Source organism: Schistosoma haematobium, chromosome 4 (assembly GCF_000699445.3).
Source record: "Schistosoma haematobium chromosome 4, whole genome shotgun sequence".
NCBI lineage: Eukaryota > Metazoa > Platyhelminthes > Trematoda > Strigeidida > Schistosomatidae > Schistosoma > Schistosoma haematobium.
Window position 1 is genome coordinate 1748740 of NC_067199.1, and position 27545 is coordinate 1776284.

Genomic DNA, 27545 nt, shown 5'->3' on the forward strand with positions numbered 1-27545 from the left:
GAAATCTTACGCTTGGCGATGTCAAGCTCTTTGATCTTTAAGCATCCTAGATGAACGGATCCTTCACGACTCGGTGAACCAAGTACCACCAGGAATTCTATGAACCTTCTAAGCCAGGCTACGCCCCTGATTAATTTCAACCACTCGGAGTAATAAGAGAGAATAGGTGACATGTTGTATTTTATACTACTCAAGTTAACCACAGCAGTTTTTCTAAACTCACTATCGTCATGAGTAGGTTCCGGACAGTCAGTGATTGTTATACAAAATTCGCCATGCAATAAAGTAGGACATTTGAACCAAGATTCAAGATCAGTCATTTTTTGTATACCTCTTGAGGTCCAATCAGCTGGATTCTGTGACAACTTTACATAACTTCTTTGTGAATACAATATATTTTAAGTGATTTATTTGAAGTTTGATTGACGATCAGATTTGCTCAAACTGAACTGAGAACAACTTCATATTAATTAATGAATAATCCACTATGTATACACATATTAACAACCTCATACATCAATAACCAAATGATATGAATAACTGAATAGGCTTTATAATTATTTATTCTTAAGGTGTAGTCAAGCACCAAAGATGGGTGGAAAAATCCACTTCCACATGTTGTCCATATATGTCACTACTCGCTACATCAGGTTATTTGTATTTGCATAATACATGATAACATGACAAACTGTCTCCAACGAATTAGTCAATACACTACCAAGTCATGTTGTGCGGTGGTTGTTTATCAGAATATTGGTTGTTGTTTTTAGCTATAAATTTTATGGGGTTCAGATTCATGGTATTAAAAAAAGGAGACGAAAAGAGGCAGCAGCAGAACTAACAAGAGTAACTGACAAAACCTGGTTTTTTGCAATGAGATAGGTTAAATCACATCTATTAGCAGATAGGACTCAACGTAATCAATAAAGAAACTTCATGTTAACCACAGGAGATAAACACAGTGAGTGAAGAAATGCAACAGCGAAACAGGCCTCGGTTAACGGAATATGGGTTGAAAGGCAGAGTGAGGTGAATGTTTACAACCTGGAAAATTAGTAGAAACGTGGTGCTAGATTTTCCATCGGATTATATAATCAAAGCCTTTGTTTTTCATATCTTTGTTCATTGTGTTGCCAAACGCCATCAGTTAGGTCTGCCCTAAGTATGCATGTGACAAGACAACTTTGTGAAGTGAAGAAACCTACATGGGATGGAAAACAGATACCTAAGAAGTGGAAAACGTGGGAGAATAACGTCAATATCACTGAAGGGTTACTTCATACCAGTAATAAATAGGAGACAACCAAAATGTTCTGTCCAATAAATATGGGTGGAGGAAATCGCCACCCTCACCATCATTGTTTGCAAGCCACTAACTAAAACTCACCTCCTATTTTCCTGTTGGCTCTTTTAAGTTTTCCGTCAGGTTTTATTGATATCTCACCTTCAAGCTCTAAGTTTTATGCTTTCTTAGAAAACGTTAATTCTACAGGTACATTGTACGAGGATATCGAACAGTGAAAGCTGCTAGATCATTTATAGAACATCGAAGCAGTAAAGCGTATTTAGATAGGACACAGTATGAGATTCCAAACGAAGAAAGTTAGCGGTAACTAATTAGTAGTTAGAAGAGTTTGGAAATTCAGTACTTATAAGACAGCGAGTAAGGATTTGAAAATGAGTTATCGTATAGTGACGTTTATGGTGGAAATTGGAAACTCGTGGAAAATAAATATGAAAGGACTGGAGTTTTTATGGCATTATTTCTCACATGAGTAGTCTCTAATTTCATTACGCTGTATTGAGTTATGATGTAAAGTAAGCCTGGGGCTCAATTAGTTCAACATCTTTACTGGTTGAAGGTTATGATGAGGAGACCAAAATTAAACTAAAGAAATTTGGGTACTTAAAGGTTATGAAAAATGAATACGAAGTACATAACGAAAAAGAAACCAGTGAGGCACGTAGTGTAGGCGTAAGAAATAAGGAATGTGATTTTCAGAGCCGAATAGAGAATTAGATATTTGTCGTTACTGATATGGCTACGGATTGTGAACCGGCTGTCGGGTAGTAATATTAAAATTTACACATATGCTATTTTTACGGGCGTGGTCAAAAGCTTACATGGTTTTGCAGAGAAGACACTACTGTAGCAGGCTTATTAAGTAGGTAAAAATGAAAATCACCGGCCGAATATTCGTGCAGATAAACCAACTAACTAATAGTTGGGTTCGTGGAATAATATTGTACTATGATTTCACTGTTTTCATGATCTGCTCAAAAACGGCACCCCGTTTAGCTTGTGAAATCGAGAAGTGCTTATCTGATTTAAACGTGGTATCCGCGTGTTGGAACTGTGGTGCTGCTAGGTATTTATGCAATTCCACGGTATAATAAGTTAAAATTGTTAGAAAGTAACTGTTGAGAGTAGCTTGGTATAAGCTGCGACCTTGACAAACGCACACGCTAGGTCTACTCCAGGCGTAAAGAAAGCCTTCATGCCTATAGATTGTGAATGTTATGTTGAAAAAAGAAAAACATAGGATCAGCGTGCTATTTAGACAGAAGCCCTTAGAAATGCTTGACGGTTTGTAGGGGAACAGATGGAGGTATGGTAAATCAGTAGATAAAACTCAGGCTTGCGGCTATTTTTGAAGAATTTATGGTTAAGGAGTCTTCAGACAAGAGAATATAGTGCTAAAGGACGGTGAGTTATACATGACCTCCCACTACCTCGCATCTCAGATTCAGGTATAAAGAAAACCAACCACAGAACGTGTGACTCGACATCATTTGTCGCTTGTAATGGTTCACTCAAAAGTGACACTTTTTTCGTGCACTTATTAAAATTTCGATAATTCAATGAGAAGACGAAGTTTATCAGAATTATGTGATATATTTGCGTATTACATTTCGAACAATCTCATCACACATATACTGAAGAACATTTATATATGAAAATTATAAGGTCGACTAGATAGGTTAAGGGTAAGTCATAACAAAGGAAAAATATTAAATTACACAAAAACAAATGTGATTACCATTCTGTATAACAAATCAGTATTACTAGGGTAGGTCAGGTGTAAGGACGAACTGTTTTTGACTCATTAAGTGGGTTTTAGTTTCCGTATAACCAAGGCTTCAATAAACCTTAGTATAAGTCCTTGAAGGCTTTCGTATAACACTAGAAATGCTGATTTGACGTCAATCTTATGACCCGTCTCAATCGAGTGCTTTGCAATGGAGGATGATGTCTGTCTATTACTATCAGAAACTGTGGCTGACCTCAAGGACTCAATCAACGCCAAAACTGATATCATGTATCACGGTCCGCAGATAATAAGCACATCTGATAGCAATAAACAATCCCTAACGACGACCCCGATTACCCCGATTATATTTTTTTATAAATACATGTTTCAGATCTATCTTAGCTGTACAGTGGTTGACGTACTATCCGGATTGATCTTGCCTGTAAACTGGCATGCCTCATGTAACAAACTGTTATTTGAGAATAAATTATTATTATTATTATTAACTTTTACATTGTTTCATACTACCAGCTATAATGATGTATTTACATCATTATTGTATTCTATAGGCATCAGGCGAGGTTAAACGTCTTTGAGGTTTATTGGACATCGATCAAAAGACTAAACTGCGATTGTCAGAACTTAGCTGATTAGATGATGAAGTGTTGAGAGTAGTAGTGGATACAGAATTCGTTATGAGGTAAAAAAAAACGTGCGGCCACAAACAAAAAGAAGTGAAGTGTGATAAACATATTGCACTAAGGGTTTCTAGTCGATTGCTAAAGTGAAGTGTTAATGAAAATATTATCCGAATACGGTGACTTAATGAAGTGTTTGACATAAAGAGGCAATGTTTCTAACAACTTGAACTTGCCTATAAGTGGGCATGCCTCACGCAACTTACGGTTATTGAAAAAATTGGTATTGCCATTCGTGTAAAGAAATAGAGATAAATAAAGGTAAAGACCACGCTGATTGTATTTAGGTTATATGCTATGTTCCTCATCACGCCGATTTAAAAGAGATATCAATGGGTTTCCAAGGGTAGCAAAAACGACTCCATTGGGTCTACAATCTAGACAAATGGGTATGTGGAAAAAACACCAAAATAGAAGGCAACAAGAAGTTATAGCAAATCAGTCTAATGTACTATTACATATTCGTAAATTTGTTTTTTGGGGGTTCCTTAAATAACATCGGACTACTAACAATCAAGGAGTAAAACAAACTGCTACGATCCGGGGAAGGTTAACGAACTTCTAGTCTGTATATTTAGATTCGAAACTTAATGCTGAGACTAAGCTCCAATAAGCATTTTCGGAAGATAAATTATGTCACGGATACTCAGATCTTGATAACGTCACCGTTCGTGGCTTCTTTTTATTCCAGGCTCCAAAACTCAGTCAGATCAAAAGTGAGGAATGAGTGAGGTTTGTAGGTATGTATAAAAGTGACCAATGAGTGGAGAAGTACGTGAACAGTCTAACTGTTGCGGGGGCTGTACGGTCCAGCCTACCAAGACGTGATCAGTTGCAGATGTTTGACCAAGCGTTTTCAGCTAAGCTTGTTTCCAGTAGAACAAATGATGGGAGAATAAATATCGAAGACTTACGGAATTCGTTATTCTAAAGACTTAAGCAGTTTCAACACTTGGTCACAAAGTGCTCGATGTCTAATACTAGGGGACTTTAATGCACCCATGGTAAACTGAGTAAATCTGCGGACTGAATCGTCAGAAAATTTCTTCGAGCAGGAACTAGTTGATGCGGTTATCACATATGCCCTAGTGCAACATGTGCAAGAAGCGACAAGGTACGACCCGGACACTGAATCATCCTTACAAGGTCTCATACTGACTGACTATGAGGATGATGTTGCGAACCTCCATTACATGCCACCCTTGGGTAAATGTGATCACGCAGTTTTAATTTTCGACTTCCATATAACTGTCAGTCACGAGCACGCATCAGCCCAATCCAGACCTAACGTCTGGAAAGCAAATATACCAGACATCATGCATTCAGCATCGTTAGTAGATTGGACAATAGACCTAGAGTCCTCAATTGAAACGGCTTGGGACGCATTTCGAAATTCATACTTAAAAGTTACCACACCCCACATCCCTTGGATTATACCAAAGGGGCCGAGAAACTTTCGACCATGGTTCAGTAGGGAGGTCCGCATCCTTCTCCGCAAGAGAAGAAAAATATGGGATAGATTTAGGTTACTGGGGACCGATGAGACAAAATTTCAGTATCAAAAAGCTCGGAATACTTGTGCCCTGACCCTTCGTAATTCTAAAAGTTGTACGGAGAAAAGATTGTTAAGGAATCCATAGAATGTCCTAAATGTTTGTATTCTTGTATAAACCAAAGTACAAAGAGAAGAGGAAATATTCCTGCTCTATGGGGAGACAGTACTGCCGCATCATTAGTTGAGGACGACTTTGGTAAGGCTCAAGTGTTCTCGAACTACTTTAGCAATGTATATACCATAGAAGCACCCTTCCCGTCAGTTCATACAGATCCCCCACACATACACTGGATAGCGTGACCATTAAAGAACTCGATGTCTTTGGTCTACTAAATAAGCCTGACATAAGTAAATTCACGGGGCCCGATGAATTACATCCTAGGCTACTGAAGGAACTATCTAACTTCGTTGCGAACCCTTTAAGTATATGCTTTAATCTATCCGTAACGCAGGGTCGTTTACCAAAAGACTGGAAGGACGCCATAGTAAGTCCTGTCTTCAAAACAGGCACGAAACACAAACCTGAGAACTACCGCCCCGTTAGCGGTAGGAGGAAGGAGCTGTTTAAGTATCTCGATAAAGACCGGATCCTTTCGGAGAAGCAGCACGGTTTAAGAATAGGTTACTCTTGTCCCATTAACTTATTAGTGGCTCGTGAAAGCTGGTGCGCTCTTAAAGACTAAAAGCTACCTGTAGACGTAGCCTTCATTGATTTCAGCACAGCTTTTGACAAAGTTCCGCACAACCGGCTGTTATATAAGTTGAGAAATGTCGGGATTGGAGGCAATATATTTATGTGGATAAAAGACTTCTTGGTTGGGCGTCAACAAAGAGTACGTGTGAACTCAAAGTTATCTAGCTGGGGAACTGTGTTTAGTGGAGTGCCTCAGGGTACAGTTTGGGGGCCAGAGCTATTCTTCTTGTATATAAATGACCTTCCTCGTCTCCTATCATCATCGGTCTTGCTATATGCTGACGATATCAAGATATGGAGAACGATACGATGTAAGGATGATAGCTTAGAACTCCAAAATGACCCGAAGAAATTATCTGAATGGTCTCAAACCGGGCAGTTGCCGATAAATACTTCCAAGTGTGTTGTGATGCAAATTGGTCATTAAGGTACAGATACATACATGATGAATAACACTGAGCTACCTGTCGTCCAGACATATAATGACTTAGGAGTCATCGTCAGCCAAGACCTAAAGACTACTGCACACTGCCGTGCAATAGCCGCCAAAGGTCTTAGAACGTTATGGTCAATACGTAGGGCCTTTAGTCATGTCGACGCTAAAACGTTTTTGACTTTGTATACAGTGTTCGTACGTCCTAAACTTGAGTGCTGCATACAAGCGGCTAGCCTCTGCTTAAAATAAGAAAGTGAACTTCTGGAAAAGGTTCAGGGAACGTCAACTAAGCTGATTCCCGGAATAGCGAAGCTTCCGTATGAAGTTCGACTGGCCAAGCTAAACCTTTTCCCGTTGTCATATCGTAGAACTAGAGGCGACTTGATTACAGTTTTCAAATTGCTTAGTGATAAATTCGCACCTGATATGCCCTCATTTTTCTTGTCTTCCAAAACAGAGAATTTACGAGGACACTCCAAAAATGTTCACAAGCCCAGAACAAATTACTTGTCAGCTGACTATCGATTTTCCCATCGAATCATCAACGAGTGGAACTGCTTACCTCAGCACGTGTTTGAGGCACGATCCGTCGACTCTTTCAAGAAAATGTTGGATCAACTGACAGACCACCATTGCCAGGACTAACACAGGCCATCAAGCCTCCTGTCCTTTCCAAACTGAAACTGATTTATCGCCACTGGATGTTAAAAAGACATTTAAGATTTCCCATTAGTCTCGTGTTCTATAAGACAAAAAATGTGATTGTACCAAACAAATGGTTCATTATAAGTGAGGTTTGTAGTGACCTTCGAGATGAAATTTGTTATAATGCATGGGAGCTCAAAGGGAGTGATTTAGCTCAGTTTTCATCCTAGTGTTTTGTTTACGTGGGAGAGGTGGCTTCATGTCCCTTTCACCGTTGAGATCCGTTCTCAGTAACTTTCGAAAGCCTGCGTTAGCTTCTCAGTCATGTATCAGCCAATGTCAGTCCATGTTATCATCAATATCTGGCAGACAGAATCAAAATATTTCAGTTACTTCGCATGACGAACATACTAACTCTAGTAACTAACTCACCTATATTATTTATTTTGAGGTAATGACCAAACTTTTAGTTTCAGAGATTCAAAACTGGCCCATGTGGCTAAGTCAAATTCAGAAGTTATTCGTGCATTACTAGTTTTCAAAATGTGCTCCTTTCCAACACTTGTTAAGTACAACAAAAAGGTATATTGCTATTCTCACCACATTGCTTAGCTTATGGATATTTCCAGGAAAATATTTGGAAGGTCGTTGTTCCGGTTAATAATGAAGATGACATTCTATGGACATTTTGTTGCGGGTGAGAATGAAGCCAGTATTCAACCATTAATTATGCGTCTCAAGAAGTATGGAGTGAAGTCAATACTTGACTATAGTGTTGAAAAGGACATACAAGAAGATGAGGCCGTTCAGATAGTAAAGTCAGTCAGGGAAATGATATTTCTAATAATGATGTGCCGTGAATTTCGTCTCAGTTTTTGTTTTCACTACCTTAAAAATACTAAAAGATCAAAATAATCAGATTTAGAGTGAATTTGTATCTAAAAACTGGTTTAAATATTTATTTTCAAGCCTTCGTGTTCACATATCTGTATGCGTTTAGTGTTTCGACCAACAAAGATTCAGTTGCATTTATTCGCTCTTACAGTAGGATTCTTCACATTCTCTATGTCGTTTACTTAAGGGTTTAGATGACGCATATTGGTTTGATTGATATTAAAATACTTCAAACCTGGAACACTGATATTAAAAACGATCGCAAGCTTTTGTACGGTTGTTAGCAGAGTACTTGATTCCCTCAGCACTATACTGAAGGTAAGGCCACTAAAAATGCCACAGATATTCAGGGTTTTACATTGGATTTTCCGTGACACCTTTGTAATCGAAGGATACTAACCCAGTCAGATTGGAAGTCAGAAGTGAGTGAATGCAAAGATATATTTGAAAGGCTGTCAGTATGTTCAGAAGCGTTTGATCTTATCTGGTTAGTAGTTGTAAGGGATGCAAAACACGGCGTTCCCACTCATGATCTGGTTCAGACGTGTGGCCGGGCGCCTCTAGCTGTGAGTGTCCAGTAAAACTATTAAGTCAGCATCAATGTCGGAGACTTACAGAACTATTTATTTGGGAATTTATTTACCACTATACGTCTGTCGATATCGGTCTTCAATGTCTTTGTTTGTTCATTCTTGTTCCAGGTAGATGATTAATTGTATGCACATGAAGTAGATTTACATTGTTCCCCGGTCACTCGGATTTAGATTTTCACTAAATTTCGCAGTTTCCTTTCAATGATAAGTTGAATTATCATTATACTCACTAGTTGGTTAAGTTGATACTTTCATTTTAGAAAAAGCTTAAGTGAAGTGTTACAAACCCCCGAAAAACGACCAGAGGCAGCCACTAAACAGTATCAAATCAGTGTTCGGTTTGCCAATCGTACGAAGCAGGTTGTTGGGGCTCGCTCGTACTTCTATAAGTCTGAATATCAGTGCGACCATAATATGGAGACATTTATGAAATGTATTGATGTTTCTTCAAAATACGGTGAAGATCGTGGTTTTACTGCAATTAAACTTACAGCACTCGGACGACCCCAACTTTTGGTAAGAGTATCTTGTCATATTTAACGATTTAGCAACAAATGTCTGACTTTTTAGTGCAAATGAAACGACTGTTCTTCCTACTTACCAAAGCGGATAATGGACAGAAAGGTGGACTTGCATCGCTTGATCTAGACAATTTTCGTAAAAAACTGGAAGCATTAGGCGTGAAAATTGCATATGATGAAGAAGTTAAGTGGTTTACTTTGTTGGATGTCTCTGGAGATGGGTATGATTCTGAGTTTGTCAATAATTTCTTTAGTGTTTTAGATTTACTTGATTGGAGTCACTTAAAGGCTTTTGAATACGACCTTGCAAGTCTGTTTATTCTAAAAAATAAAAAGGTGAGGTCACTTTTTCATACCAAATGGTGACTAGAGAATTATAGTGGTAGCTTTATGGATATTTCTGTCAGCTACCAATCAGTCAGCTTTTTAACAAATTGTTATGAAGTTTCCAAGGATTCTTCACAGTTCCATAGTTTTTATTAAGTATTAGTCACTGTAGTTTAGTACATAACTGTGTCAGTGCAAAGGCTACAGGTCTTATGGTGTATGACTAACTAATCTCAATTAAGCCGAAGTAGAAAAGATAAAGTCTGCATATGTTTTTAATAGCACAGAGCAACACCCTTTTATCAGCTTAAAATGCTCTTAGTTTTAGTTACAGTCCAAAAGATTCATCTAGATATTGATTTTTTAAATAATTATAAATTAGTTTATCAGTTGTAAATTACCATATAACCATTGTTAATAATCTAATTTCCAAGTATTTATCTTATAAAGGTCTTTCGTTGTTTCACCCTCATTCTAGACTGGTGAAGTAGAACAGCTTGTACCTACACTTACAACTGAAGGTATTGAGGAAATGCGGAATATGATAAAACGTGTCGATACTTTAGCAAACGTAAGTATTGTTTTCCAAAATTTTTCTTGTCACTACGTAGAGTACAGTCTAGCTTATAACAGAACCCTTACTAATGATGGCTTTAAGCCCTGATTTCGACAAGTACACGTTGAATGCGATAAGGTGTTACAGTAAGACATGACTTCTTATTTAGAAATCTAAAGCAAATTATCCATTCACAACTGTCTTTACCCGTATATAGTTTTAGGTTCAAATACTATCAACCGTAGTAATTTTGATCAATATAACGATGAATTATACCGGGCGACGTTTTTGCTGATAACTCGGTTTCACAGTTTATTTTACGTTTTTTACTGCTACACTGTGGTATTTATCTTCCTGAATAACATTTTGACCATATTAGTAATGAGATTCACTCGATGATTTCACCACACATAACTTTGGTCGGACACTTAAACACCATAGAGATAGGCTACTAACCTTCATGCTAAAATACTATCGCTTGCAAGAAATTACCATAATTCTCAAAAAGGACAGAAATTCAGAAACATGTTTAAAGATATAACCAATCTGTTCTGACTGTATGAGATGCCATGTTCTGGCATATTCGGACAATGAGACCCACTTGTCTTAATGATTCTCATCTGATTCGTCAAGGGGACTCAAGATACCCTGTATCTTATTATTCCCGACTAACACGATTAAACTTTCTAATACTCTAGGTCGATTGGAGGATCCTCTTGTTAGATATTAATCCTAGAAATAATGGAGTTAGCTTCAAACACTTCCATGAGCAATTACACAGCCCTATGAGTTTAAATATAGTGCTTTTATTGTACGTATGTGTAAATGAACGTCATCCATCTCCTCGTTAAATATTCTCAAATTGCTTCTCTATCACAGAGGTCAAGTACCACTTCCAGGTCAAAGAAAGTTGACAGTACTCAGCTTCGGTACATTTGTATTTCTACACCCGATGATGGGTAGAAATATGACGGATATTGATCCATATGGCCCTAAAGCCTACTTAGCTTCCACACACTTGGATTTTCTGGTTTTCAATTAGACGTAAAATGACTGGACCCTAGGTTTATAGTGTCTTTGCTACCCAAGCTAGTTCCTAAGTGATTATTCCAAGAGGACTTTGATTTCTAACTAACTAGTATAGTCGACCTTAAAAAACAATTTGATGGTACCATCTTTGATTTCCTATCCCTACTTAGTCCCTTTTTTAGTCGAACGAAGAGTTCCCGTTAGCTGTCCTTGAAGCTCTTAGATTGAAATATCTACTCCCACTAGTTTTATTAACTTTAGTTTGTTTACAACTCTGACAACTCCAGTAAAGGTTCAAAAGGTAATCTTAATATTCTAAGTAAATTGTCATTTGAGTATTGACGAATAGATCATAGCTGTAAATAAATAAAATCGTCCCTTTGAATGTTTCGGGTGTCTGTTCTAAGAGTCGACGACCCATCATTTTTGACTATCGTGTCACTGGTTGTTGCTTTTTGGTTATTCCTCTTAAGAGCCTCAACAGCCACCAAATATTTCTTTAAGTATTTGCCTCTTACATCAATTTTGCTATTCGTCTTTCTTTGCAGACATTATATAAATGTCAAGCCAATTCTCTTTAACCTCATTGTATTCAGAGTGAGTGATCTTATATACACTTTTCCTATTACATGGTGCTTTGCTGTTCATCTTGTGGTGGTCCGATTAATTTTCTTCACATTTCTCAGTAAGGTTATTTTCGTAGCCGTAGTTCTATCAAGGTATTCCACGCAAACAAAATATCTTTCCAAGTAACTTACAACTATGACTGATTGAACAATAGTTTTTTAAAACTTGTAATTATTAGTAGATATAATAGTTCATATTCACTTTATCTTTCAGTATGCAAAATCTGTTGGAGTTCGAGTTATGGTGGATGCAGAGCAATCATATTTTCAACCTGCTATAAGAAGATTGATTATAGAAATGATGCGTCTATTTAATAAAGACAAGGCTGTAATATTTGGCACTTACCAGTGTTATCTGAAGGTTTGTTTCATGAAATTTATTTGAAATTATTCGAGTAATACGTCTGTCTTATTTTGAATTTTTTCAACAACAATTATAAGTACTTTTAATAGTGAATAATATTTTTTTGGTTCACTATTTTAGTGTTTAGATTGTGAACACAGTCAGACCTCTAGTTATTTAATTTTGCTGTTCTCTTCACTCGCCCATTCAAGATGAATGTGGTGTTTACTATTCGTTAAGAACACACACTACTACCTTGATAAATACAAGAAAATTCAAAATATAGTTCCTTAGCGTATCGTCGATTTCCGATAAAGAACTTACCATAAGACTTCAATATTTCTAATTTTACACGTTCATCATGCAAATTAGTATCATAAGCATCATGAAGTATACTAACGATTGGCTTATTATTCCGAAAATTTATTTAATACAAGAGATCTTTTTGTTTAGGATAATTGACACGTCATCATTTCTATGATATGGAAAAGGTATCTCATTTTTCACGAAATGATCTTTAACATTACTTTCGAAATAAGATTCCCAACCGTTGCTGCTACTTTGACGTGGTGGTCGGACTTGCCTATCATAATGAACTAGTCGAGCTATACTGGCTGAAACAATCGCTCCCCAAGGTCCTACCATACCAGACAGGTGGATTGAAGAGCGGTAAGGCTAAAACCAGCAAACTACAGGTCCGAGAGTAAAGTCGAGATATCCGTCTATCAATTAAGGGGTCACCAGGTAAGTAATAGTGAGGTTAGATGCAGATTATTAGGGAATGATGGTAAATGAGTTGATGAGGTTGTGAATCTCCATCTACTGAGGTGGTTGAGCCACGTGTTACTTTTGCCTGAATACCGATTACCACGACGCGCAATGCTTTATATCTTTCTCCCATTAATTCTTTCTTCGTGTACTATGTCCTCATATGCAGTCTTTTTTATATTGTCACCACTGAATTAACTAATTCTATGAATTTAGTGTTCATCTTGTTGTGCTAATGAGATGTGGCAACTTGGGCCGATGCATATATGTGCCTGGTCGTATGCTGTAGCTAACTGACTGACGAAATAAGATTTTTTGGAAAAATATGAGGTAGTTGCTTGATTACTGACGTGATTTCACGAACGCGATATCCCAAAATTAAATCATAATTGATGGCCATAATTTAGACGAAGTGTGAACACGACAGTGAAAGCTAACTGTTCGCTATCTCATAGTTCTTATTTTTTTGATTGATAGTACAATGATATTTTGTTTTTATTGAAGGGATAGCAGTAGCAAAACTCTGGCTTTTATCGTACTTAATCAATGTTATCTAGTTTCACATGTTTTTAAACTTGCTAAGGAGTAAACCATCGTTTATGGTTAGTTCAAATTCTTGAGCAGTATCAATTTGGAGGGTGATATATCTGCTTATATAGAAAGTTATAATAATTTTCACAAACTCCTTGAGTCCTATATTTCAGCATTAATCAAAGAAACGACACCATGGTTAACCTTAGCATATTATAAACCTATGGAGTGTATGACAGATCTAGTTTTATGCTCTGAAAACCTTGAAAATTAAATGTTATCAAACGAATTTATTAAGACATCTGTTAATTTAGATCTTCAAAATAATCAAAAGAGTATTTTATTAGCACTGATGTGAATGCAGTAAGTATTGTCGTATTTCTTGAAACTGGGAATTAAATCTATCTTGTTTTTATTTATTAGTCCCTGTTGTATTATTGTCTTTCTTTTTTTCAAAACCATTTTCTATGTCAAGTGCTTGAACTGATAAATTTTCTTTTTATCAGATTACTCAATCAACCATAAATTCTGATTACTAATGTTTTGATCGCTGAATATATTTTATAAGATACTGGGATGAATAAAGGAGACTGAACTAATCACTTCTTTATTAAGCCAATATTCAGGATTATCAGTTGTATATATATATTTCAATAGATAAGATCCATTAGCTAAGTGACTGAGTATTTGCATATGTATTAATAAAGCTATTTATAAAATATTATGACGATTATTAAAACTGATGATCAGCAATGTCCATAAAAAGTTTAAAAAAAATAAATAAATAACTGATAGTTTTGGCTTCATCGACAATATTTGATGAGTTTAGCTTTTTACATTTCATAACTTCGAAAGTTATTTCATACTGTCACAATCCAACTGACATTTTTATTTACGGTCTGTTTTATAGTTGAATTGATGAGTCAATTGAAGCTAGACTACCATGGAGAACCTGGAAGCACTTGACGGTCGTTTCGTTCTAATATGAGACTCCTCAGTAGTGCGTATCCAGGATGGACGGTGGCTTAATTTTGTGAATTGGTTGAAATTAGACATTAACACCATTGGATTCCAGCCAGCTCAGTAGTCTAGAGGTTAAGTGTTCTCGTGAGAGACCGATTGGTCCTGGTTTCGAATGTCGCAAGTCGGGGTCGTGGATTCGCACTGTTGATGAGTCCCACACTAGAACGAAACGTCCGTCTAATGCTTCCAGGTTCTCCATAGTAGTCTAGCTTCAATTGACATATCAATTCAACTATAAAAACTACATTTATATAAGTTTGAATGTGTTTTCTTTTCCAGTTAGGATCAAAATAGAATAATGGTTCTAATTCAACAACAACAAAAATTTTCAATTTTGAAAAGAGCAAGAACAAACATTCTAGCAGGATAGCATGAATTCATTTTTATTTCGTTGGTTCTCGTCAGCTGCTTACAACCTGTGATATTTAAGGATCATAATTACATAATAGGTTTAAATGACTTACATGAAAGAGTTTGATTGGAAGTTATATTGAAGACATATTCGTATAGTATAGCAAGAGTGTAAATAAATTTCATAGACTGAATTTTGTAAATAATATACCTTATGTAACAGAACATTGATAGGAATAAAATGAGTAGAGTTTAGTTGATAAAATAAGATTATTAATTTGGAATAAAACTCAATGATGTGATAAGTGCAAGAAAAAGAAACATAATAAGATACAGCAAAAGGAATATCAGTCACCAAGGCAAGGAAAGATTAATAACCATCTCCTTTTTTAACATATAAATCAGGTTTTTGGCGTCTGATAGCAACTGCTTCAACTTTTTTTAATTAAGTTTATCTAAATTAAATGATAGTGGTCAAATAACAAAACTTTCAAAAGAAATTCCGAAAAAAAATTATTTTTCTTAGTCTACTACTAATTAATACTGATTTTATGTGTTAAATAATTTTTTTTCTTTCACATATGTAATTGGTTGACCTAAGAACATCGACAAATTTATTCATTTTTAATAAATTAGTTTCACTTGGAAACAAACAGAGAAAAAGACTAAATATGAAAATGAATGAAGAATTTAATAACTAAATATAGAACTCTAATTTTTTTTCTAAAAATATAATTATATTCTGACATAAACTAGAATGCAAACCACTATTCCAGCTAAACAAGTTGGTGAAGCTTAGTATGCCCTTCTGGAGAGAAACAGGCCATATCGAAGCACAGCACAACTACTCGGGCTAGAATAGCAGTTTTTGCAATCGGTTGGAGTTTGCCCCGTAAGGAGTAATACCGTACATTACATGTGTTACTTTTGTCAATTTTTTTGTCGTTTTTCTATCCAAGTGTAATTGTGCTGTGATTGCTTGTGGATGTCGTAATTGGTTGGAGGGTATCGGTCGAATGGGTGATTATCCCTATCTCTACCATCCAGGTTACCGCTTACGTTAGTCCATAGGACTGAGTTTCACTATCCAGAAGGCATGACGAGGACATGTGAGTTGGATTTTGACTCCTGGCTGAGACATTTAACCAAATTTATTTTATATTGAAGTGGTATGAAGCTTTGGAAATGAGTATACTGACCTGTCCATGTATTCTTTCTAAATATGTTTCGTTTTATGGAACCGTCTATCCTTCTAGAAAGTATGACATCAAGGAAAGCTATACTATTGTATTTCTTCTCTTCGTCGGTGAATTCAATAGCTAAGTGAACGTTATTGAAAAAGTTCAACATCTCTTGTTTGTCGGTATTTTCATCACATACGATTAGTGTGTTATAATAATATATTTCTACAAGGACATGCACACGCCGTTTTTATAGGCATGATCTACAAATTACATTTATTAGCTCACAGTGTGCATCCCAAGTAGGATTGTTAAATAAATATAATCTATAAAAGTGAATATTAGTTCGTTCGTACAGATGTCTTGGAGTGTTAATGATTAGGTTTATGCTTTAGTATTACACTGAGTAATCTTCAAATTATTTTCACGTGTGAGTCGGGTTTTACCTCCCAGAGTACAAACAACAGTCAATTATTTTATCTACAATGTAAAACGTTATAAATCTAATTTAAATTAAGAATGAATGATGACTTTTAGAATTTGAAGATAATAAAGTTAATTATCTAAATATTTTATGAAGTTATCCTTGTTTATTATATCAGTGAATAAACAAGAATGAAAATAAAGGTCATCAAACAATCGACAATTATTCACTTTCACTCTTCGTAACATAATTGTACAAGTTACGGATATTGCATTGTATTTCATATAAAAGAATAAAATAATGACTTGTTTGTTTAAGGCTTTCATTTCATTTCTTTTTAATATTCTTGATAGGAAGCACTTGAATCACTTACCCAAGACTTAAATCATGCTGCTACAGAAAACTTTTACTTCGGTGCAAAGTTAGTTAGAGGGGCTTATATGGATCAGGTAAATATACATCCATTTTTCTCAACCACTTTTTGTGTTTACTTTCTTTATATGCCACTATTATTGTATTTGTACTGGATTGGGATACATTGTATAGTTGTGAAGAGTAACTAGTGCAATTGACATATTGGTTTATTATTACTATGGTTTGACATTTAGTCAACAGTTCGAACGTTCGAACCTCGTTCTTATTTGCTTCACTGTAAGCAACTGGTTGGTATCACTAGCATTCAAACCCAAATTGTGACTTAAAAACTGATTATACTAATTCATTCCTGATAATTGAATTTGTGATTGTTACTCCTATATCAGATATTTGCCACATCTCATTACATTAAAATTAAACTGTTTATCTAATATGTTTAATCATATTTAAGACTGTTCTACAAATATCGATCTCTCTCTCAATATTAATGTTATTGTCCTTTTACTTCTAATTGCAAACTGGAAAAGTTTGTGATAGATCTAGTTAAACAGGTGACTGTATATTATATGGTGTACATTGTACTTTTAAATATATCAGTGTATTCTATTTCACTTTCACTATCACTGGAACCAATTTATTATCAAGTGTTTGCTATAATTTAAAAACAAACAAACTGTAGGGTATACTATTTTTTTTATAACCAACTATTCATGCTCTATTAAGGGTTAAAGCCTCATGTAATTATTTGAATGAATAGTCACAGACTGGTCTCAGCTAGAGTTTCATTGGTAGCCAGGATGTACCAGACATGTGTTTCATTGTAGTATGGGACTCATCAGTAGTGTGCACTTAACCCACAATCACTGGGTCTCATTTAGTAACTATTTGAAATGGTTGGGTCGTCATGTGTAGGTGCTATAACAATTAAAAGACAAGTATTTACTGTTAAAAACTTAGCGACGTTTTCGGTTTAGTTTATTTGATACGTTTGAGTTATCCCATATTGTTATCAGTTATTTTCTCGTCCCAACATGTTAACCATATGTTGTTCATAGTATTATAAAAAAGCATTATTTATCAGAATACACGCACATTAAAGTCTCCCCACAAGGTCGTAAGCAGATCATAGACTGAAATTAAGGCAAAGTAAAATTTGTTGAATAACTGCTAGCGATTAATATAGCTCAGAACGCCTTGATGGCAAGTGGACCTACCTCTTAGAATCATCAAAATTTGATTAATATTCCTACCAATGCTCACCAAAATGTTGATCCCTACTTAGTTTGAATGAACTAGTTTTTTTTAAATATTTTTCTTTAGAATCTACAATAAAAAACCTTATGTTGCAGGCAAAAATAAAACTGACGTATCAGAGAAAACCATTAGATATACTGAATATAAGAAGACTGAAGCTCCATGTGACAACTTATTTATCAAAAACCAAATAAAAGTTTACAGGATCGTTAATGGAATATGGCAACTTGAACGGATTTACATTCACACTAGGTTATACGTAGCGTTTGACTGATTGACCAATAGCTTATACAGATTTACAGGCAACCAGACTGGTGGGAACAAGTGAAAGATGATCTTGGCCAGATTAATGTTGCCTATTCATTTCATTCCCCCATACCCATATACACACTTGTATCTCTCTTATCGCATAACTAACCCTTTAGAACCTATTACATTTTTCTTAAACGAAGTAGGCCAACCATATGTAAAACTTGGAAGATATAGCTGTGTCCTTGTACAAGATGTTACCGCACATCATGCTACATGTGTTCTTAGTTTTCAACTGTCTTCAACAAGATAAATATTACCATAACCTGCACTTGGCTAAGCAAAAGTAAGCTCAAAAATGTTCAAAATTACTCCATGACGCTATTGCCCCAAACACTTAAACCCCGAATATGAAAAAACTACATAGCCTGCCAAAAAAAATACCACTCTGTAATATCTAGTTATTCTTTTCAGTTATTATTCATTATATTGAAATAATCGTAAATTAAAACAAATTTCAGAATTGAATGAATACATAGTAGAAATTATCAGAATGCAAAAGAAATAACATACTGAATTATTCAATAATCTTACTCATGATCACTTATTATCATATACATCTGAAATTCTATAAAAAAGAAAACCTAAATAACCTGTAGCAATGAATATATTGGATACTTACTTATTTACGCCTGTTACTCCTCGTGAAGGAGCATAGGCCGCTCACCAGCATTCTCCATCCAACTCTGTCCTTGGATAGATAACTACTAAAATGATGTCGTTATTTGTATTTTAATTGGTTGGAATTTACATTTTTATTTGAACTATGAAAATGTTAAACAGTTTAATCGAATATGTACATACAACTACAACCTTTTATTTTATAAGATAGTCCCATACAAATAAGTTAGCCAGTCAGGGAGGTTGATTATGAATACAGTGATCTTGAGTGCTGTTAGAGGTGAGGTATGAAGACGGTTATCACTTCTCGGTCGCCCACACCGTGGAAGGGTTCTTCTACCGGTCCTTGAAAAGGAAATTGTGTTAGAGGTGGTACTGGTGACCTGAGGGCGTGACCGCAGTGCCCAAGGGACAACTGCTTGAGGCCGGTCGCAACCGACCATTTTTTGAGTAATTTTCGTTTCAGCTCCCTACTTGTCAAGACCTTACCTCCGGAGACGGGTATCCATGGGATAAGGCGAGGTAAGGATTTTTACGGTCGAATTTTTCTAGCCCCACCACTCCTTGTGGAAAGGCATCATCACTGTTATGCTGGTTGTCTGAAAGAAACACCTTACTGCTGTCACACCCCTGTACAGTCAGCAGTACGACTTCGCCCTCGGATCTGTAGTTTGCTGCTTTTAGTCTTACCGCTCTTCAATCGACCTGTCTGGCATGGTAGGACCTTGAGGAGCGATTGTTCCAGCCAGTATAGCTCGACTAGTTCATTATGATAGGCAAGTTCGACCACCACATCAAAGCAGCAACAACGGTCGGGATATAAATAAGTAGTACTTTTTTTAAATAAAAGAATATCTACGTTGCTTTATTCAATGTTTAGTTAATAATCATATTTTTGCATGAGTTGTAAGCCAGGGTTTAGTTCTAGATCATTTGTTATTATTCTTCAGGGAGGAAATTTTACTTGATTCCTAGTTTTCATTTCTCGTGTCACCTTCATTCAATGTATCAAAGTAATAATGCAGAAAACTCTAGAAAATCTCGTTAGTACAAGCAGACAATTAATTAATCAAATAACGAACGGGGTATTTATTTCAACTTATTAAGCTTAACTAATTTGTCATACATGAAAGAGGTTTCAACTAGCCACTCTGATTGTTCGAAATTATTCAGGCTGATAAAATCATTGTGTAGTTTAATTGCGACCAAGAAAAAGATTTTTGTTATATCTCTACGAAAATAATGAATGGTAACTGTTGGGATCTATTTTTGGACTAATACTATACATATATTTTTATTGTGTAATCGTTAAGTGACTAGATTATGTAAATTCATATTCCTCTTATTACAAGCTTTATTTTGACCTGTAGACTTTTATTATACGATTTACCATTCCTAAGTTATGCCCCGTTTATTAATTACATTTTCCCACAATCACAGCCACTTTTTGGCTTGATCTTGTACAAATGTTATTTCCTATTTTGTGGTACGATATGGTATGTTTGGTTTGTATATAAACCTAGTATGTTTGAAATATACGATTCATATCTCGGGGGTTGAGATTAGTGTTCCAGACTTGACAGGCAGGGAAGAGAACCAACCAGGGCGCCGGGCTGTTCGTTCAGGTGTAGGCGTCATTTGTTGGTCGCATAAATCCGCGTGTTTTAATTTTTTGCAATCGTATAAGCTAAGAACATAACACTTTTGTTCCCCTACACTTTGCAACTCCTCTCTTCCTTGAATAATTCATTTTTTAGGTTCATTATGCTTACAGTAGGCACAGATACCTTAGGGTTTTTAACCAACATCAAGTCATTTATCCATGTGTTCCTTTTTCATAATAACTTTAAAGTTTCTTTATAATTCTTGTTGTAGGAGCGTGCACGTGCCAAAGAGTTAGGGTACGAAGATCCAATTTGTTCAGACTTCAACGCTACAACAGCCATGTATGAATCATGTCTAGAGGAAGTGTTTAAAGCTATTAAAAAACGCAGAAGCGGTCAAGTTAGTGTTATGATAGCTAGTCATAATGAAGATACCGTTCGATATGCTTTAAAAAAGTTAGTATTATCTATTAGCTTAGTTTATCCCATGTCTTATTTCATAGCGTTGCTCACAAAAACATTTTTACTGTTTTCTTTTTTCCCATTCTAGTACCCTGTGTAGATAAGTGACTGAAGAAAGCAAGTAATTATTAAATTCTAAACTTAAGTGAAACAATTTTATACAAGTAGTATAAGATAATTATCTGGGTTTTTTTATTTTTCGATTTACTTGTTGCTTTCAAACAAAATAATCACTTCAATATGTAGCAGGAATCAATGATAGTCTTAGGAAGCAGAAGAAATCTAATCAACAAACCATCAATGTAATCGGAGCATAATTTATTCACAACTAGCGAATGATAGATTTAATAGTGCAAATCTATCAATGCTGAGGTCATTCAGCTACGCTGTAAGCAACCAATCATAGGAAAGGTCATAAATATAATGAAAACAACTGTTTTAGTGGAATATCATTGATTTAATATAATAAAGGGATATATTATTTGTGAGCAGAAGGAGGAAATGATGAACAGTTATTCGGAGTTAAGTCATTTTGGGAATGTTGTTTTGAATTTAAAGGTTGTAAAGGTCATGTATATTGCCTAACTTCATGTCAGGTCGCAGGCTGACAATGTCTCATATAATTTCCGGAACAAGATGTAAAGATTAGGAGATGTAAAATGAGTATGAATCAACTAAGCCTATCGTCCACAACCGTACTTATCAGTGGTATTTTCCATTGTTTACCCTATTCCAGCCATGAAGGATGGTGAAATCTTGTTGAAAAGTCAACTTGATTATCTGGATAATGTTTTTATTAACTCGAGCGGCAAATATACCGGAGGGAGATGTATGTTTTCAGTGGGTAACTGTATGTTAAGCCCTAAAAACTAAGTTGTTAGAATTTGTTATTGTTTAGTAAGTGGGATGGATCCCCAGCTCTGGAGTTTCTGCAAATTCGCATTACATGCACACCAGAAATACATAGGTCAACTTAGTCTATGCACACCATAGCATACAATATAAATGCCGTGATTATGAGGTTGACATGGTCTTCACTCTCATTTTCGATATTCGCTACTTTGTATTAAAATTCCGGTTGATTTGGAGCAAGTACATATTATATGTACACCTGAAATACACAAGTCAATGATATATGTACTGCAAAGCGTACATTTTTTGTACGAGTATACAATACATGCACATATGAAACAAGCCAAATCTATATATGCTTTCTATAACGTATACATAGGTATAAATTCTGAGCACCCATTCATCCGTCACGAGTTAAACATGGGCTTAGTTCAGAAATTCTGTCGAATAGTTAATGTGATGGGAACAGAAGAAAATATTATTCAGGTCAATATTGTTTTGGGATCACTTTATTATGAACTTCGTTTAATATGACAAGTTTGGACTTTCTTTTTCACTCTGTATCATGGGGATAGTTTTGGCTCCCGTTAACCAGTATAAGCAGTAGAATGGAATAACTAGTAAATCCCAGTTGTCCAGTAAAAACAGTAAGACCGCGGACCCAACAGAGTTCACCCAGATATAACGGCAATGACTCTCCATATATGACACTTAGAGATCCGGATACAACAGTAATGAAATAGGCTGTTCTTCCTTGATTGTTCATTTCAGTTCATTGAATACAGTCCCACCATTACCGGACCATTGCGAAAAGATATAGGTTGAATTTCGCTTTAGATGCCCTTGCTTAATATTTTTGCACCTTTTGAAATATTTTTCTTTAGATATGAAGTGCTATAAAAAATAAGCATGCAATTTATATTAATAGTTAATATCGGTGCGATAAGGCATAACTTCAGTAATATTGACTTTTCAAAATATGGTGTATATAGTGTTTAACCTTTATGTGGTGTTCAAAGTTAAATGAATTCTTAGAATCCATCATACAAGTTAATTAATTTCTTAACAGTTGTAATATGGTTTAAAGTGTTCAGTGTAAGTTAAAACACCCTCAACACATCAGATAAATGAAGACAATTCAATCAGCCTTAACTAAATCGTATCTGTTAGTGGTAACTACCTGATTGAAGTCATGATCAGTGGTCGAGGATTTTGTGTTACGTGACTCTGAATGGGTTACTGTGAAGCAAATACAAGACTTATTATCTTCCTTTAAATCTCGGATTTCAATATTTCTTTATGCGCTCATTATTAGAATTTGTATTTTTCAATGCGTGGGAAAACATAACAACGTTGTGTTTTCCCTGATGTTTCGCTATATGATGCTAATTGTTTTATCAAAAGTCTCAGTTAATATATAAGAACCCAATCAAATTTCTTTGATATGAAACAATTTTATGTTGTCAAGTGAATGAAATAATAAGAATAACAAACAGGTATACTAGAAGGGGTTTTTTGTGGATATTATAGTAATCTTAATAGTTGAGATCATGAGCCCATTGAAGCTAGATCACTATGGAAAACCTGAAAGCAGTGGATGGCCGTTTCGTCCTATTGTGGTATATATAATTTGATTTGAACAGTGTGTGAATTCTAAAAACAACATGCGTTAATGTAGTGAATTTTTTTTTAAAAAATACAATTATATTGACAATGTTAGGTTACTTTAAGTGATGAGAGTGTTGGAGCAAGATCAAACCATTTTTTTAAAATCCTCATTCTTATTCAAATGATTTGAATTTCATTTTATGTGAAGTGTTACTGTTATGAGACGTTCTTTGTGAGTTTCGAGATTTCTCTTAACAACTTCATTACTATAAATATCAATCTTGCGGTCTGGTATTAAAGCGAGTGAAGATATGCCCAGAGATTATTTTTGAAGTTCTGTTGAATTTCCCATTAGTCGAACAGAGAAGTTCTATGATGTCCATTTCTCCTGATCTTGATTTTTCAAGAAGCTTGTCCAATTTATACTCCGTCTCAGTCTGGACATTTTATTTCTATATAAGATTAGATGATGAATCCTTCGGTATTTTCTCTTTTACATCAACTGCGTTGCTTTGTGGTCCTAAAGAATACCCTGATATTACAAGTGTTGAATATTCTGACTTGGTCTGATGTGTATAGTCTGTATAAAACGATAATTGTTGTAGTTGATGATTTCGGAGTGTTTTTTTCGAAAAAGTTCCATATTGTTTCCTATTTTTTGGACGAGTTTTTTTGGATAGTAGTTTATTCTTAGAATTTTGTTTATATTCCCTAGTTCCTCTTTCTTTCGTTTTTGTTTATTATCAACTTGTCTGTCTTTCATAAAATACTATAAACAACTGATACCTTTGCACTAATAGGATGTGAGAATCTTTGGTTACCATTTATTATCAGTAGTATTTTGAAGGACGATAATTCTTGAAGCGAGCTTGTGGATCTAGCGGCCCATTATTATTATTATCGGGTAATCTAAAGATCATTTACTAATAACTTCTCTTTGATTGTCATTCTAAGCATTTTAGTTCTTTATTCTCCGTTTGTTGAATGATTGAATAAATGAATCTTGAAGTCGACTGTAGCATAATAACGAAAACTCTATGATTGAAATGAAATGGTGAAGTTGTGTTTTTTTGTAAATAACCCGCAAATGGTTAGAGATATTATAATAAGAGGGGAATTTTACCCAGGGAAAACACGCTTTTCTCATAGAAACCAGTCATTTTTTTAATGAAATAAAAAGATATTAACATTTTCATATGTCACTATGTAAATACATCAATTTGTTATAATTCACATTTTTTTCTACATAGAATGCATGTATATAATGTAGCACGGGAAGATCGACTTATTTGTTTTGGTCAATTGCTTGGGATGTGTGATCAGATTAGTTTCACATTAAGTAAGTTAATCATTTTTTTGTTTTGATTGAGATCATGAACCGATTGATGTTAGACCACCTTTGGAAACCTGGAAGCACTGGACGGCCATTTCGCCCTATTATGGGACTCCTCAGCAGTACGCAACCACGATCCCTCTCGCAGCTCTCGAACACACGGCCTTCGGTCTCGCGCGCAAACGCTTAACCTACTGGACCACTGAGTCGGCATCCAATGGTGATAGTGTCTAACATCGACCAATCCACGAAGTTGCGCGACCAACTTCCATTGTACTGAGGTAGATACCTGTCTCTACCCGACATGGATTAGCTCCACTGATCACGGCTTCTCACTAGAACTCCGAGAATTCCCTCACGAAGCTAGTCACTAGTCAGCACATGTTGATAAAAAAAACAAACTTAATAATCTCCACAACCCCTATACTAGTAAGTTAATCATTGTTTAATGACTTCAACAAGTTACGTACAAATGAATTTCATCTTTTTATTTCAATGTTAAATGAATTCTGAATGTATAAAAGTAACATTTATATGCTGATGATTTGATTATCATAATTAATTTATAATTGAAACTATTGTCAACATTTTGGTGATTATATTAATCGATTATTTTTATTACCATTTACCTGTTAAAAACCGACCATTTCTGGTACATTTGATTGATTTCTGTAACGAGGCTTATCAGAGTGAATCAATATATAGTGTACAACCAAAATGGATCAAAAGAATAGTTTTGTAAATTTTAAGTAGTATTTTCTAAGTAAATGTGGATTAATGCGTTCGTTTTTAAACCAAATCAAATCAATTATATCTGTCGTCAGTTCAATCCCTTATGTGATCTTGGATGTGTACTGTTGAGCAGTTCTATCCTTAAAAGAAACAACTATCTTATGCTTCATAATTTTTAGTGATTCACCAATTGAAGTTAGTTCGTCATGAAAACGATTTGTTGTATAGAATCATTTTGTTGTATACTTTTATTATTTCATATTTCGATGGGAGTTATACCTTTTTCTCAATATACTTTTGATGTTACTCCTCTCGAAATTATATTCTTTTTTTAAAACATTAAAGGTCAAGCTGGCTACTCTGTATACAAATATGTTCCATATGGTCCTGTTGAAGAAGTTTTACCATATCTATCTAGACGTGCATTAGAAAATGGTTCCGTGTTAAATTGTACACTTAGAGAACGTCAGCTTTTATGGTCTGAATTGAAAAGACGTTTGTCGAATGGGCAATTCATTTATAAACCATAGATTAACTTATAAACAGGTGTGTGTGTGTAGAAGTTAGTTTTAATTTTGATTGTTCTACTTTGCTTCACTTATTCTTCTCTTACTTATTTCCTTGATCTTTCACATCTTTCTATTTATAATTATGTGTTAAAATGTATGTATTCGCTTGTGTAGTTCGTATATATTGTTTCTTGCACACTTATATTGTTGTATGAAACAAAAACAATTTTCTACTACTGTTCGTTTTCTGCTTTCTGTGAATCCCTTCTATTCTTTTCACAAAGTTCGAGCTTTTCAACCAATGTCTTTGGTTCATTTCTGTCTTACATTGAAGCAATCAACTTCAATGATCTCACAGCTTCTATCGAATAATAAATATGTTGTAACTAACTTTATTATACTGGTGAGTCAATCAGAATCAAGATGTAAATTTTTAGTTTTTGCTCAAAATAAAAAAAGCAAGTCATGACAGCAATATCTTTACGAATAAATTTGCAGAATAAACCTTTATTTAGATATAAAATCGCTTACAACTATTAAGAGAACGCTTTGTATGGCTTCATACAGTAAAAAGAATATGAAACTAAAGCGAAATCTAATTAATTCCGAGCTGTCCATTGTATTCAGTGCTTTCCCTCGGATCTGCAGGCCTTCATAATCCAGTTGACCACCAGAAGAAAGATGAGAGTAAGCAGCGTTCTCTGGTTTTGGTTTTCACATGGAATGCATCTGTCAGCTATTTTCCATGCACGACGTTGCACTGTAGTCTGTCGTATGAATGCCGTATCATATTGACGATCTTCCCAGCTACCCATTCTATAATATCGAACACGGTTCTTCTATCCACACATTCAAACGCTTCATCATAGTCAAGAAATTTGATGTGAAGTGACGAGTTCCATTCAATTTAGTGTTCAACAGTGATTTGTAGTTTCGCGGTTCGGTTTGTGCACGAACAATTCTTACGGAACCCAGCCTGTTGATCTCTAAGTTGGGCGTCTATCGAATGTTTCATCCGGTTCAACAACACAATTGAAGACGTTTCCTAGTGGTGTGATGTCTCTACAGTTTCCAATTTTTTTCAGATCTCCTTTCTTTGGTATCCAGATGAGATATCATTCATTCCAGTTTGTGGGCACTTGTTCTTCCTCTCAAATCTTCCTGAATAGAACATGGAGCATGTTTGCAGGTACTTCTGTCTGTGACTTTAGTGCTTCGGCTGATAAATTTTCAGGCGTAACTTTTCCCACTCTTGATTTTTCTGGTGGCTATCCTGATCTCTTCGATCGTTGGTTGAGTAGCATTGTTAGGAATGTCTGTAGGTGCTATTTCGGTGTTCGGTAGATTCAGTGGATCTGGCCTATTCGAGAGTTCCTCGAAGTATTCTGCCCACCTGTCCCTCTGTTCTTGAATTTAAGTGATCGTATCACTTTCTTTGTCTAGACTTCTTTCGCCTTCATCGTTCTCCCTGGATTACTATGTTTCCCTGCCAGTTTTTTCGTCGTGCATCATAGTTATTTCATATGTCCTTCCGTTGCAGCTTTTTTCGCTGTCGATGCTAGGTCTTTCACATATTCTTGCTTGTCGGCCCTAATGATCCTCTTCACTTGCTTGTTCTTCTTTGTGTATTGAGCTTGTGCCCCGACTTTCTCTGTTCTG

At 35.4% G+C, this 27545-nt stretch overlaps 1 protein-coding gene across 2 annotated transcripts; it reads left to right on the forward strand.

Moving 5' to 3' along the window:
• Positions 1-7221: 7221 nt before the first annotated feature.
• Positions 7222-26686, forward strand: PRDH1_1 (Proline dehydrogenase 1, mitochondrial). Of its 2 annotated transcripts, none has more exons than XM_051215438.1 (12): positions 7222-7479; positions 7512-7642; positions 7673-7878; positions 8808-9063; positions 9096-9289; positions 9323-9404; positions 9874-9966; positions 11821-11967; positions 16581-16676; positions 20662-20846; positions 24563-25074; positions 25723-26686. In XM_051215438.1, exons 1-11 carry the CDS (start codon positions 7320-7322, stop codon positions 24675-24677), a joined length of 1665 nt encoding a protein of 554 aa, XP_051065943.1. In that variant the 5' UTR covers positions 7222-7319; the 3' UTR covers positions 24678-25074; positions 25723-26686. The 2 variants fall into 2 exon arrangements, with proteins under 2 accessions (XP_051065943.1, XP_051065944.1); XM_051215439.1 differs by having other exon boundaries at positions 24563-24651.
• Positions 26687-27545: the final 859 nt, after the last annotated feature.